Raw genomic sequence first — 14,457 nt, forward strand, 5'->3', positions numbered from 1 at the left:
AAAACTCCCTTACTCCCCGCAAATTTCCCTGATTCATTTTTCTTCTTCCCAACTCACATCTTCTCAATTATCGTCTCAGAACTTTTACATTAACCTAGAAATTATGTATTCACAATTTCATGCAGCACTTTTGTACATTTGTGCTGTAAAAGTTCTGTATGATCTGCATTCTCTACTAGTTAAGCCTTCTTCCTAAATTATCTAAATTCTCTCTAAATTATGTTATGTCAGTTTCCCCTGTTAGACTATAAGCTCTCTGTGGTCAGGGATCAAGTCTTCTTCCTGTCATGTACTCTCCAAAGTGATTAGTACAATGTACACATTTGGTAATCAAAAAATACTACTAAGATCAATAGACTGGGACCCTCTAGCTAGTCCTGCATGGCCCACTGTGAGTGGACTTACAGATGTCTGTAATATCTACACACACCGCTTCCCATTTGGAATGATGTTTTCCATTACAAGTGTGATGTCTTCTGCCCAATCTCTAGGCTATTAAAGTGAGGGCTTCTCCTTCGACTAAATTTTTAATCACTCCCAGGACCCCACACTAGGGATTGTGAACCCTTAATTGATACTATTCAATAATGAAAACAACGTTCTTTCTCAAATGAGCTCATTATCAAACATGCTGAGCAAATCTACTAGCCAGGCTTCCCAGACCCGTGACAGCTTTCACTGCAGGGGGGGAAAAAAAAACCTAGTGCAAAAACACCAGAGCAGAATATTCTGGAACAAAAAAACAAGCTCATCTCCACTAAAAAAAAAACCAAATCAGTTAAAGAACTAAATTTTCAGCCAGAAAATAGTATATCCTAGCTGAGAGTAGAATACAGGGTACACGGAACAAAGGGTTGGGCTTGTGAAAATGCAGCAAATGTGCCAACCATACAATGAAATGGCTGCGTGTATCTAACACTCCGAAGTTGAGCACCACAAAATGACTACGACAATGCTGGGCCAGGGGAAAGTTTGAGAGCGAGTGCTCTCCGCAGAGCCTCTCCTCATTAGCAGGAAGCTGCCTGTTGGAAGATAATGGTAATCTTGCTGCCAAGAGATATTGCAACATTATTCCCAGATTGGGAAGAGAAAGCAGGCAAGGCCCTATCACTGTTGTAGAAACATAAATACCCACAGTCCTAATTCTGACATTTCCCAGCCCACCTGAATAATGAATTAAATAAGGCCATTTCTTGGCTCTCCGATGAATCACAATAGAACGTTAAAAAATGAAATAGATTGAGTGCAATAGGGTTTTAAGAACAGAAGAGGAAACTCCAGTCCTGATGACTGCCCAGCAAATACTGCTGCTTTTCCCCAGATGAAAGTAGCACTTGGCTTACCCAGCAGCCGCAATTATAAAATCAGTCTAGCAAACACCATCTCCCCCTCTGGAGGTTTAGTCCTTATTTCTATAATATATTCATCATCCTCAGAAATCCCATTTCTGGTTCCAAGTGCCTGTTCTATCAAATGGTAAGATCACGCGAAGCCACTGCTGTTCTAGGACGGATCATCCATTTTTAAGACTGAAAGCCAACTGGAAATACTAAAACTGTAGAAGGCTTTTTAAAAGAAATAGCATGGAAAAAAGGTTTCAGAAATACGTTAACAGTAATTATCATGAAAAAAAGAGGAGTCTGGGGTAACTCTTGGATCAAGAAGAAATCGGGCAATAAGTCCACACTGGCCTTAAGGAATATATCTACTCTTTTCTCCACTACTTTCCAGCTTGCTCTCTCCTCTTACTCACTGTACCTCATCCTTACTTGTCCCACCTCCCCCTCCGGCTCCAACCTTTCCCCCAGCCTGTACCTCCCTCCCCTTCACTCTCCCCAATCAGTTTGTATCTTTCCCACCTTCAAAGGCCTTCTGAAATCACAAGCCCTCCAAGAAGCCTTTGCCAATTAATTTATCTTCTTCTCAGGTTATATCCCCCACTCCCTTTCCACCCTCCACCTCATCACTTCTGCACCCATTTCCCACATGTGTACTCAAAAATACATGAAGCACATAATGACTTACTGTCCCTTCTATCTATAAAATATTTTAGTATCTGTCTTCCCCTCGAGATTGTAAGCTCCTAGAGGATAGGGATCATGCCTACTATTTTACTTGCCAGATCATTTAGTACGGGACTTTGCACATTATAAATATGATCGAGTGTTTAATTGACTGATCTCTAAGATATGGTGGAGGCTATAAACTCTAGAGGGAAGACCAGGATGGGCAAGTAATAGAGATGTGGCTGTGTAGGTTGGGGACATTATTAACAAATAAATCTTAAAAGTCAAGAAGGAAATCCCTTTCAAAATAAATCCTACACTTAAATGACTAGGGTATTGAACAGAGCTATCCTGTAGGTCATTTGACCAGGATGGGGAAAGTGAGCAGGAAATGTTAGACAAGATTAGGGAATCTGAATATTAGGTCAGGTAATAATGGTGGGAGATTCCAATTATCTTCATATAGATTGGCTGAATATCTCATCAGAACAAGAAGTGGAGATAAGGTTTAGAGGCAGGATAAATGACTCTTCCGGAACAACTAGTCTTAGAACTGAAAAGGATAGATATTATGTCAAATTTAATTCTTAATAGTAAAGGGGATCTAATGTAGGAGAGCTACTCTGCAAGAGTGACCATAACATCATGAGATTTAATATTGTTGGTAGAGATTGAAGGTCAATAAGGAGCAACACAGGAATATGAAATTTTAGAAAAGAGGATTATAATAAAATGAGAACTTTTCTAAGGGAAACATTAAAAAGGGCTAGTAAAGAAAATGAAGTAGTGGAGTCTCCCATCGAGAACGAAGCAGAAGCTTCGGTCCTAAGACTTCAGGACGGAGAACCTGTGCAAAGGACTTGAGTCTAGTGCTACTGGCTTGTGCAGCACACACACTCTCTCTTTTCTTGCCTGTCATGTTCCCTCTGGGGCATGGAATTCAACGTGCAAGTAGGTGGACAGGGCTGCAGCCCAGTTTGATTACCTTAGCAATCACTGTGAGCACGTAATTTTTTAGGATTCTGCTGGGGCTCTCCACCACTCAGAACATCCTAGGTATTTCTTTAGTCAGACATCTTCCCCAATCTGTAGATAGAACACTGTAGGCCTGAAGGTAGAGCCTCAACAGGCAGTACCAGCACTTACATACAACCCAAGCAGCAAGGCCTAGTGGAAAGAGCACAGGCCTGGGAGTCAGAGGACTTGAGTCCTCCACATGTCTGCTACATGACCTTGGCACCTTAATAAATACCATTAAAAAAAAACACCCAGGTCTCCTGATTGTCCCAGAGAAGTGTAATTAACTAATCTATTAGCAGTCTGAAGGCTGTTAAAACACCATATTAGAGGTCTAGGTGGAAAGTGTGCCACAGAAGAAAACCAGACCAGACAGAAATTTTTGTGAGGCTGACAGATTAAGTAAAAGAGCAAAAGAGGAGAAAGTCATCCTTTAAAAATTGGAAGGCTTTCCCAAATGAGAACAATTAAGTCTATAAAAAGGTTCATTAGCAAACAGGAAATTAGGCAGGCCAAAAAGAAGTCTGCAAGGAAAATCAAGGCATAAAAGATTGTTCAAATATATCAAAAGCAGAGAGCGGGCTAGGGAATCAGTGGAGTCACTGGATGATTTTGGTGTAAAAGGTGCATGCATAGATAGATATAAAGGAGATAGCCAAGAGGCTCAATGAATTATTAATTTGCTCTTAATGAGGATAATGTTAAAGAGATTCCCCCATACTCTTTTTTTTTGTCAATGATTGCTCCAAGTAACTGGATCCACTGGTGGAGACCACATAAGGTGGTTTAGACCAAACTGATAAACTAGAACAAATTTCTGGAACTGGCATTCACTCAAGTGTCCTGAAGTGATCTGTGGGAAAGTGGTGGCAATAATGTGTGACTTATTGTTACAAAAGGCCACTAAGCCCGAGTCACAGTGACAGACCCTAAACTCATCTTTAGTCTGTAAACTCAAGATAGGCAGGGGACATTTCTACCAACTCTGTTACACTGTAATCTCCCAAATGCTTAATACAATGCTCTGTATACAGTAAAGCTTGAAAAACATGAATGATTGATGGACTGATCACCAATGTAACTTTCATCTGTAAGACCCTGGGAATCTTAGATTGGGGCACTTCACTTCCATCTCCATAAAATGCTATATATTTCAAAATGTTGATATCTTTAACTAAGCTTAAGATCAGAGAGCACCTAGGAAAAAAATAACTTGGTCACAGAAAATCAACACAGGAAATCAGATAAGAGGAAATGATGCCTCACTAGCCTTCTGAAGTTGTGTGAATAAGTCAATAAATGTGTGGATAGAGTGGAATGGTACAGATGATATAACTGGAATTTTCAGGAGACTCCATACCAAAATATTTTTTATAAAACTGAGTAATCACACGGTTGTAGAAATGGTTCTGTCATGAATAGAAATATAAGGAACTGAATCAAAAAAAAAAAAAAAGAAACAAAGGGAAGGGGTAAATTTCAGAATGGAGAAGTGTGGGGAAAAAAATGAGGGGTTCCCTAAAAGGACCAGATAATTTCAGGGGAGAGGGCAGAAGTGCAACTCTCCCTTAATCTTCCTCATAAAAGATTTTGGAACACTCTGGGAGGAGACTGGACCCTCTGCCAATAGTGGAGAAGCCTCAGGGGCAGGCCTAAGTCTTCCGCAGGAAAAGCTTGGAGAGGTCTTCAACGTAAACTTCTTGGATTGGGCTGTTCTATGTGCTTAGGATCAGCTTCCGGCTGGGACCACATCATAAGAAGAATTCCACTGGGTAAAACGCTTCTCTAATCACAATAACTGTGGAATTTGTTAAACACTACGTTCATGTGTTGGGGTAGATACAATATATTCAGATCAGAAACAGATCCTGCCCTACATAGACCTCACAGTCTAAGGTGGAGGGAAAACAGGTATTTAATCCCCATTAATCAGAGTTATATAGATGAGGAAACTGAGGTAATGACAAATTAAATAACTTGCCCATGGTCTCTAGCAGAGCTGGGATTAGTATCTAATTCTCCCGACTCGTTGTCCTGTGCTCTTTCCACAAAGCCATACTGCTTTCTTCTTGAAATTCTGCTTGTCTCTGCTTAAACTATATCTGGCTGCAAAGAGAAGCTAAGGCCAATCAATTAATCAATCAATGGTATTTACTCAGTGCTTACTATGTACAGAGCATTGTACTGAGCACTTGGGAGAGTACAGTATAAGAGATTTGGTAGATCTGTTCCCTGCCCACAAGGAACTTAGAGTCTAGAGGAGGAGGCAGACATTACAAGTCCCCCTGAGCAAAGCTTTATTAAAAGCATATCTCCTCCAAGAGGCCTTCCCCAACTAAGCCCTCATGTCCTCTTCTCCCACTCCCTCTACATCACCCTTCCACTTGGATTTGCACTCTTCATTCACACCGTGCCCCACCCCCACCTCGAGATCATCAGCCCCACAGCATTTAGATACATAGCTGTAACATATTTATTTATATTAATGTCTGTCTCCCCCTCTAGACTGAAAGCTTGTTGTGAGCAGAGAACGTGTCTACCAACTCTGTTATGTTGTACTTTCCCAAGCACTTAGTACTGTGATCTGCACACTGTAAGTGCTCAAGAAATACAACTGACCGACTGACAGACATTAAAATAAAAAAACTGATACACGCATAAGTGAGCTAAAATGGAGTACAGTGTAGTCTGAATCCTTTCTCCAATCACTTTCCTGAGCAAACCCTACAGGCAGCCAATCAGCCAGACACATGGTGACTGGTTTCTGGTAATCAGGCAGACTAGCTTGGCACTAGTGATGTCAAAGCTCGGTGACTTTAAGTATCTTGCAACCTTTGCTTTGGTATTTTTCTGTTGCTAATTCTTTCCAATTTGTAGTATTGATTACATCTCGACTTTGATCATTATCTGTTTGGGACTCTAGTTTAGCCATGCTTAGTGGGGCCTTCAGAGAGCTCTTATACTGAATTCTGGCTGGAGTTTTAATTATATATGTTCCTTGGATTGCTCTGAATATAGGATGACTTACTTTGGTCCCTGCATACTTACACGGCTCAGTTGCCCCAATCCCAAACTCGTGAAACAAACACCCTAGGGACTAACAGATGCAGGAGAGGAATAAACAATGTCAGGGTACCCAAGCAGCTGAACTGGAATACATATATTATAATATTAATAATAATGATGATGGTATGTGTTAAGCACTTACTATGTGCCAAGCACTGTTCTAAACCCTGGCGTAGATACAAAGTAATCAGGTTGTCCCACGTGGGGCTCACAGTCTAGAGAAGCAGAGTGGCGCAGTGGAAAGAGCATGGGCTTTGGAGTCAGGGCTCATGAGTTCGAATCCCAGCTCTGCCACTTGTCAGCTGTGTGACTGTGGGCAAGTCACTTAACTTCTCTGTGCCTCAGTTCCCTCATCTGTAAAATGGGGATTAAGACTGTGAGCCCCACGTGGGACAACCTGATTCCCCTGTGTTTACCCCAGCGCTTAGAACAGTGTTCTGCACATAGTAAGCGCTTAACAAATACCAACATTATTATTAATTCCCATTTTACAGATGAGGTAAGTAAAAGCACAGAGAAGTTAAGCGACTTGCCCAAAGTCACACAGTTGGCAAGTGGCGGAGCTGGGATTAGAACCCACGACCTCTGATTCCCAAGCCCATGCTCTTTCCACTAACCCACGCTGCTTCACAATGAGGCACAGTTCTAAAAGTGTAGTAGAACAGGGGCCAGTTCAGAGGCAATGACAGCAGACAGACCAGCCTAGTATGCAACAACTGGAAAGGGGGTAATGCTCACTGAGTTGATATTCATGGAGGTATTCATGGAAAGCAAGAGTCAGATTCAAAAGGTTCAGCATGGTCATTAATCAATCAATCAATGGTATTTATTGAGCGCTTACTGTGTGCAGAGCACTGTACTAAGTGTTTGGGAGAATATGATACAACAGAATTGGTAAACATAGACTGTAAGCAGGGAATGTGCCTACCAACTCGGTTATAGTGTATTCTTCCAAGCACTTAGTGCAGTGCTCTGCACACAGTAAATGCCACTGGTTGACTGACTGATTGTTCCCTGCCCACAAGGAGTTTACATACTGGAAAAAGTGCAGGCCTGGAAGCCAGAGGATCTGGGTCCTAGTCCTGGCACTGCCATTTCTCTGCTGTGAGGCCTGCACTTCTCCATGCCTCAGTACCCTCATGTGTAAAATGGAGATAAAATAGTTTTTCTCCCTTTTTCCTAAACACTGAGCCACATATGGGGCAGGGACTCTCTCTGATCCAATTCCCTGGTGCCCCAATGCTGGGCACAAAGTAAGGGCTTATGAACTTATTCATAACTACCCTCATCACTCTCGTAAATATGTTTGTTCAATTGTACATTCAATCTTTATTTTGACTACTCCTCTAATTATTTTTACATTTGTCTCCGGAAAGAGTGTAAGCTCTGGGCGGGCAGGGAACCTGTCACTTCTTTATTCTGGACTTCCCACAGGCCTAGTAGAATGAACTGCACCAAGTGAGTGCTCAATAAATACTACTACAGCTGTGGCTTATTATCATCATTATTGTTATTATTATTAATTTTAAATAAGGCACCTTTACCCAATGTGGATCAAGTGACGGTCTAACAACCATCTTCTCAGCCTCACTTCAAGTAAGGATAGGCTTTCACCTTTGAATACAAAGGATGCAGCTATATGTGTATGGGAGGGGTGGGGAGGGGTGGGGGGGGAGGGGGAGTAAGGGTGGGGGGCGGTGGTTGTGTGTTTGTGAGTGTACTGAAAAATCTGTGTAGTCCCATACACACTTCCACAGAACCTCTCAAGTAAAAGGCTACACCCTCATCACAGGAAAATCCCATCTAAATTCAGGGAAAATACCATCCACCAAGATAGAGGTCATGAAACTTCGCTAACGTGTTCAAATGAATTCATAGGGGAATTTGGTGTCTCAGAGTCAGGGATAGATGGGCCTCGCTGAAATTATTAATGTGTAAACAGAGAGTTCACAGTCCAAGAATACCAGCTACAAGTCAACCCCACCAGGAGTTGAACAAGAAGCCGAGACAGGCATCCAGCACCCACGCAAGGAGAACTCAACCTGAAGGTGTCCAGGTGAAGTGTGGATGCACTGTCAACTAGAGCAGTTCGATAAAGGGTTAACCCACGATTGCATGTGAGTTTCCCTTCAATCAGTTATATTTATTGAGTTCTTACTCTGTGCAAGGCACTGTACTAAGCCCTTGGAAGAGTACAGACAACAGTATTACAGACAAGACACATTCCCTGCCCACAGTGAGCCGACAGTATGTCATCGACTAGGTATGAGGCAAGATGCAGACAAAAAGACCAACTTGGTAATTTAGGATACGTTATAAATCATTACCACCTCTTACACTACATTCAGCAAAATTAGAAAAGCAAAATTAGAATGCATAAATGCCCTTTAGAGACGGGGCAAGAGACATTTTGTTGAGGATAATTAGTGAAGATTTTTGGAAAGGAAGATGAGCAATACATTTCTGGTTCCCATATCAACCTCATGCCAGATTCTGAAATTTTAAACATTTATGTCACTCGGACATGGATGGAAGAGGAAAAAAAAGTATTTTGAGAAGCCCTTTATGGTGTTAAATATTAACGATGCAAGAGCGGCTGACTAGGTTTTCCACTTCATTTTATGATTTAATATTTTGAATCTACTTCCTCTAAAAATAAATGATGATGTGGTTTGAGTGCCTGAACCTTAAAGGCAAGACTTGGAGATAATACTTTAGGATGTTCAACGAGAAACATCCAGTACCAAGATGCTGCTGGGAAGCAGTGTGGCTTAGTGGAAAGAGCACGGGCTTGGAAGTCAGAGGACTCGGGTTCTAATTCCGCCTCCACCACTTGCCTGCTGTGTGACCTTAGGCAAGCCACTTAACTTCTCTTTGTCTCAGTTACCTCATCTGTAAAATGGGGATTAAAACTGTGAGCCCCCTGTGGGACAACCTGATTCCCCTGTATCTACCCCGGCGCTTAGAACGGTGCTCAGCACATAGTAAGCGCTTAACAAATACCATAATTATTATGCTTTTCCCCTAATCTCGCTCTCTTTCTTTAATAGGTAAATTTTTCTCAGTACAGATTTTCCTCGCAGATTCCACTGTAATACCATTACTTCAAAGCCACAAAATATTATTTCCCACTATGCTTTGATTAAACCCTAACTTTTAAGAAAGGATTGAGTTTTACTCCTGTTTGGATACCTGTCCCCATCTTCCTTGCTTTACAGACTCTCATATCACTCAATTCTGACCACTAAATACCTTCAAATGTAGTTTTACAGCGACTTTTCGATCATCTGTCCTGAATCCAATCCAATCAAATATCCGTTTATTTTAAAATTTATGAAACTTTGAGTACATAAAAAAGTCTTTGCATCTCTAAATGATGTGATAAATGTATTCCTTTTCAAGACTGTTGAGAAGGGAGTAGGACAGAGGAATGGGAATGAAGGTAACCAAACATTGCAAGTGTCCAGGGTTCAGAAGATCCCGGACGAAATGTGAATTAGTGGTGCAGCCTCCCGGCATGGTGGGTGGTCTCGGGGGAACCTTATTCAGATAGGGCTGGAGTAAACCCCCGTGGGTTGATTTGGGGGAGAAGGGGACCCCACAGTGTATGGTACCCCAGCTTCAGCGAGAAGTTGTGATGCTCTAGGACACGACGTGGCCCGTCAGGGTGATGAGGACCAGCAGCTTGGGCCCCGGGCACCCTGAGTTCTGGGGGTGTGGGGACCCCTGCCCAGGTCCACCGGGGCTCTGCACTTCTCTCACCCCCAAACACACACGCGCTTCATTCCAGGGAAGCCACCTGCCCCTGGGGACTCCCTCTTTGAAAAGCACTTGGTGGAACAGCGGCAGGGGCGGCCCCACGACTTCAGAGAGGCTCCCAGCCCGCGGCCCATCTCTGCTCACTGAGCCCATCAAGCCCAAAAAGGAGCTTGCCTCCGGGCTCGGCTCTGCAGGATAGGATGGTAACGAGAAACAGGATGGCCACTGGAACCGAGGGGAGTCAGGGAGATCATTCCGACAGGCAAGATTAGAAAACGATCGGTTTAAGACACGATAGGCTCTCAACACCAACGCGCACATGCATCCATACTCTCTCTCTAAGCCTGGTGTGCTCACCCCTTGCTTAGTACAATCCTCTGCATTCATTCATTCATTCAATTGCATTTATTGAGGGCTTATCGTGTGCAGAGCACTGTACTAAGCACTTATGTACTCTGCACATAATAGATGCTTAATAAATGCTATTGATGGGTTGATCGATTGCTCCCCCCTCCACTGTCCCTCTTCCAGCAACTCTGCTCACCCAACGATCACTCCCAGGTCCTGGTCACCCCCAGGTCCCTGAGCCGGAGGCCTCCTGCTCATCCAAGGCCAGGGAGCACCCCCAAGCGGGGGAGGGAGCTTTGCCCGAGCGGTCCAGATCCCCAGAAAGGAGCCCGGGCTGCATCTCCTCGGAAATAAGAGCTGAAGAGGGCACGTGGGTCCCCCTCCCCGATCCCGGAGTGGGAGGAGGGGAATTGGGGGAGCTCCAGGTCCTTTCTGGAGCTGTCCATCACGGCCCAACCCTGAGTCAGGTCCCCTCTTAGCTCCAGCCCGTCCCAGAGGCGGCAGCAGGCCGGGGGACTGTGGCCCCAAGTCACACGTCTGGCTGAATGGGGCTCAGGTCCTTCTGTCATTAATTCACTCATTCAATGGTACTGACTGAGCGCTTACTGTAATGCAGAGCACTGTACTAAGTGCTTGGAAAGGGCAATTCGGTGCCAAATAGAGACAATCCCTACCTAGCAAAGGGGTCACAGTCTGGAAGACCACTGGGGTCCTTGGCCCGAGGTGGGCGCTGCTGGGAAGGAGGGAGAACAGCCTTGCCGGTTTGGACTTCCTCTCGGCCCCAGGGCAGTCAAGGAGACCGCTCCCCCCCTACCCCCCCGCCTCTCGGCTTCCCGCCCTCCCTGACCCCCTTGTGCTCTCCATCTCGGGGAGTAGCGGTCCTTCACCGGGGCTCTGCCCTGCTGCTCAACTCCCGAGGACCCCCGAGGCCGAAGGAGGCGATGCGGGGGGAAGGCCAGGAACCCGGGGAGACGGCTGACCAGGAGGACGGGGTCACTGGGGGCATTGGGAAGAGGACCGGAGGTGATGAAATGTTTTGTGTCTGTCTCCTCGCTTCTAGACTGTAAACCCGCTGTGGGCAGGATTGCCTCTCTTTATTTCTGAATTGTACTTTCCAAGCGCTTGGTACAGTGCTCTGCACACAGTAGGCGCTCCATAAATACGACTGAATAAATGAATGAATCGCTGCAACTGCTGGGTGGAGGGGGGCGTTTTCCCTGTACGCTGGTAAGTGGGGGGGTGTTGGGGGAGTCCCGCCCCCTACAAATAGCTCTAGGCCAGGGGGGAGGTGGAGAAGCGAGAGTTATATACACAAAGACTCCGACTCCTTTTTTCTTCTCCTCCTCCTGCTCCTCCCTCTCCCCCTGCTTCTCTTGAGAAGCAGCTTGGCTTTGTGGAAAGCGCATGGGCTTGGGAAGCACAGGACGTGGGTTCTAATCCCGACGCCACCACTTGTCTGCTGTGTGACCCTGGGCAAGCTGCTTAACTTCTCTGTGCCTAGAGCACGGGCTTGGGAGCCAGAGGTCTTGGGTTCTAATGCCGGCTCTACCACTTATCAGTTGGGTGACTTCGGGCAAGCCACTTCACTTCTCTGCGCCTCAGTTACCTCATCCGTAAAATGGGGCTTAAGGACTGTCAGCCCCACGTGGGACAACCTGATTACCTCGTGCCTACCCCGGCGCTCAGAACAATGCTTGGCACATAGTAAACGCTGAACAGATACCATGATTATTATTATTCTCTTGCCGGTCCCTCTTTCTCCTGCTCGTCCCTCTCCCCCCGAGCGCCCCACGCCGCTTCTCCAGCTCGTCCCTTTCCCCCACTGCTTCTCCTGCCGGTCCCTCTCCCCCTGCTCCTCCCTCCCCTCCTGCTTCTCCTGCTCATCCCTCTCCCCCACCTGTTTCTCCTGCTCATCCCTCTCCCCCCCGCCCCCCGCTTCTCCAGCTCGTCCCTTTCCCCACCTTGCTTCTCCAGCTCGTCCCTTTCCCCCCCTGCTTCTCCAGCTCGTCCCTTTCCCCCCCTGCTTCTCCAGCTCGTCCCTTTCCCCACCTTGCTTCTCCAGCTCGTCCCTTTCCCCGCTTGCTTCTCCTGGCGATCCCTCTCCCCGTGCTTTTCCTGCTCCTCCCTCCCCTCCTGCTTCTCCTGCTCATCCCTCTCCCCCACCTGTTTCTCCTGCTCATCCCTCTCCCCCGCGCTTCTCCTGCTCATCCCTCTCCCCCCCGCTTCTCCAGCTCGTCGCTTTCACCCCCTGCTCCTCCCTGACCCCCCTGCTCCTCCCTGTCCCCCCTGCTCCTCCCTCTCCCCCCCTCCCCCGCTCGTCCCCGTCCCCCCACCCCCCTCCCGCTTCTCCCGCCCGTCCCTCTCCCCTCCCCGATCCTCCTCCCTCCGGTCCCTGTCCCCCGACCCCCGCGCTCGGCCGGCGGCTCACCTGAACTCCGGGGCCAGGTCGGGCCTCAGCCCGTAGAAGGCTGCGGAGAGGGTGAGCAGCCAGCCGGGCCTGTAGCTGCCGTTCTGGCAGTCCAGGTAGGGCGAGGACCAGCGGACGTGGTTCCTGTCCAGGCCGGGCCCGTCCCTCCGCCTGCCGCCGGGGCCGGGGCCGGGGCCGGGGCCGGGGCCGGGGCCGGGGCCGGGGCCGGGCCGGGGCAGGTGGGGCCTCCCGCGGCGCCGCGGCCCGTGGAACCACTCGCCGTCCAGGGAGGCGTTGGCCAGGTGGCGGTGGGCCGGGCCGGACAGGTCCTGCAGGAGGATGCGGCGGCCCTCGTCGCGCGTGGCCTGCAGGAAGAGCGGGGGCGGCGGCGGGGCGGCGCGGGCCTCGGGGCTGAAGCCCAGGGCGGCCCGGGCGATGCTGGGCTCGCCGTCCAGCAGGCTGCGGACCAGCGCCTGGTACCACTCCACGGCGGCCGGCCCGCCGCCGGGGCCCCGCGACTGGTTGCTCTGCAGGATGGCGCTGAGGAAGTGCGTGGCGTGCAGCAGCGTGTCCAGCGCCCCGTGCACCGCCGCGGGGGCGCTGCCCGGCGCCGGGGGCTGCCCGGGGGCGCCCGCCAGCTCGTAGCGCCCGGAGCAGGGGGTCCGCGCCAGCTGGCGGGAGTCGCCGGTGTACAGGTAGGAGGCCACGTCCGAGGGCAGCTGGGCGGCCAGGCCGGGCGGCGGCCCGGGGCCGGGGCCGGGGCCGGGGCCGGGGCCGGCGCCGGGGCCGGCCGGGGAGCGGCGCCGGGGCGGCCGGGGGGCCGACCCCCTCCCCGGGGGCTGCAGCCCGCCACCGCCGCCCAGCAGGGCCAGCAGGACGCAGGCCACCAAGGACCGGCCGGCCATGGCCCCGCCGGGCGCGCACCGGGGGCGGGAGCGGAGGGGGGAGGGCGGCAGCAAGGGTCACTTGGCGGGGAGGCGAGCCCGGGGGTCCCCTCCTGCGGCCCCGGCGGGGACTCGACCCGGGGGCTCACCTGGGGGCGGGGCGGGGCGGGGGTCTCGCCGGCTGGCCCGGCTCACCTGGCCGCCCGGTGGCCGGGGGTCCCGGCCGGGCCGCCCGCCGCTCCGCTGGGGTCCGCGGCCGCGCTCACCGGCGGGTGGGCAGGAGCTGCCGCCTGCCGATGCAGCTGGTCCATCGTCTCCTCCTCCTCCTCTTCCTCCTCCTCCTCCTCCTCCTCCTCCTCGGCCCGGCGCTGGCTCCACCCGCTCCCTTCCCACGGAGCCTCTGAGCGCTCACGCCCCCACCCCCTCCCCAAACCCCCACACAAATCCTGACTCACACCTGCGCCGCCCCCCGCCCCCAAACCACACAAAGCGACAGGCCACGAAGGGCCGCCCCCCACCCTTGGCAACGCCCACTACGTTGGACTCCGCTGACCCCCCGAGGTCACCCCCCCGCCCAGCTGCCCGCACCCCCTCGAAGCTCTGACCCTGAGCGGGTCCCCTTGGCTGTGCGGACCGGGGGGACAGCGCTCTGCAGCCGCCCTGCGGGCTCGGCCAGGTTGGGGGACCCCCCCCCTCCCCAAGTCCCCTGCCCGGGCTGGGGGTCCCTGGATGGGGAGGTGGGCGCTCTCCGCCGTTCTGCACCCGCAGACCTAACCAGCCTCCCCTTCCCACCCTGGGCGGGCGCTGCGCGCTCCGAGTGGGAGGGGAATCCCTTCAGGCCCCCTCCCCCCGCTGCAGCCCCGGAGCGGCGCTTCCCAAGCCTGGGAAACCTCGTGGGGATGGAGGGGGAGGAGGAGGGAAGGGGGAAAAGGGAGAGGAAAAGGGGAAGAAGGGAGAGGAGGAGGAAAGA

The 14,457-nt window shown here is 50.1% G+C and overlaps 1 protein-coding gene across 1 annotated transcript in view; it reads right to left on the reverse strand.

Moving 5' to 3' along the window:
* GPR158 (G protein-coupled receptor 158) overlaps positions 1 to 13,798 on the reverse strand; it is a 192,778-nt gene extending 178,980 nt beyond the window's left edge. The window contains exons 1-2 of the mRNA XM_029078136.2: positions 13,683 to 13,798; positions 12,625 to 13,359 (exon numbers count right to left, since the gene is read on the reverse strand). Of these exons, the coding sequence (XP_028933969.1) occupies positions 12,625 to 13,359; positions 13,683 to 13,798 (851 nt within the window). The remainder of the gene's footprint in view (positions 1 to 12,624; positions 13,360 to 13,682) is intronic.
* Positions 13,799 to 14,457: the final 659 nt, after the last annotated feature.

This window comes from Ornithorhynchus anatinus, chromosome 13 (assembly GCF_004115215.2).
Source record: "Ornithorhynchus anatinus isolate Pmale09 chromosome 13, mOrnAna1.pri.v4, whole genome shotgun sequence".
Classification (NCBI taxonomy): domain Eukaryota; kingdom Metazoa; phylum Chordata; class Mammalia; order Monotremata; family Ornithorhynchidae; genus Ornithorhynchus; species Ornithorhynchus anatinus.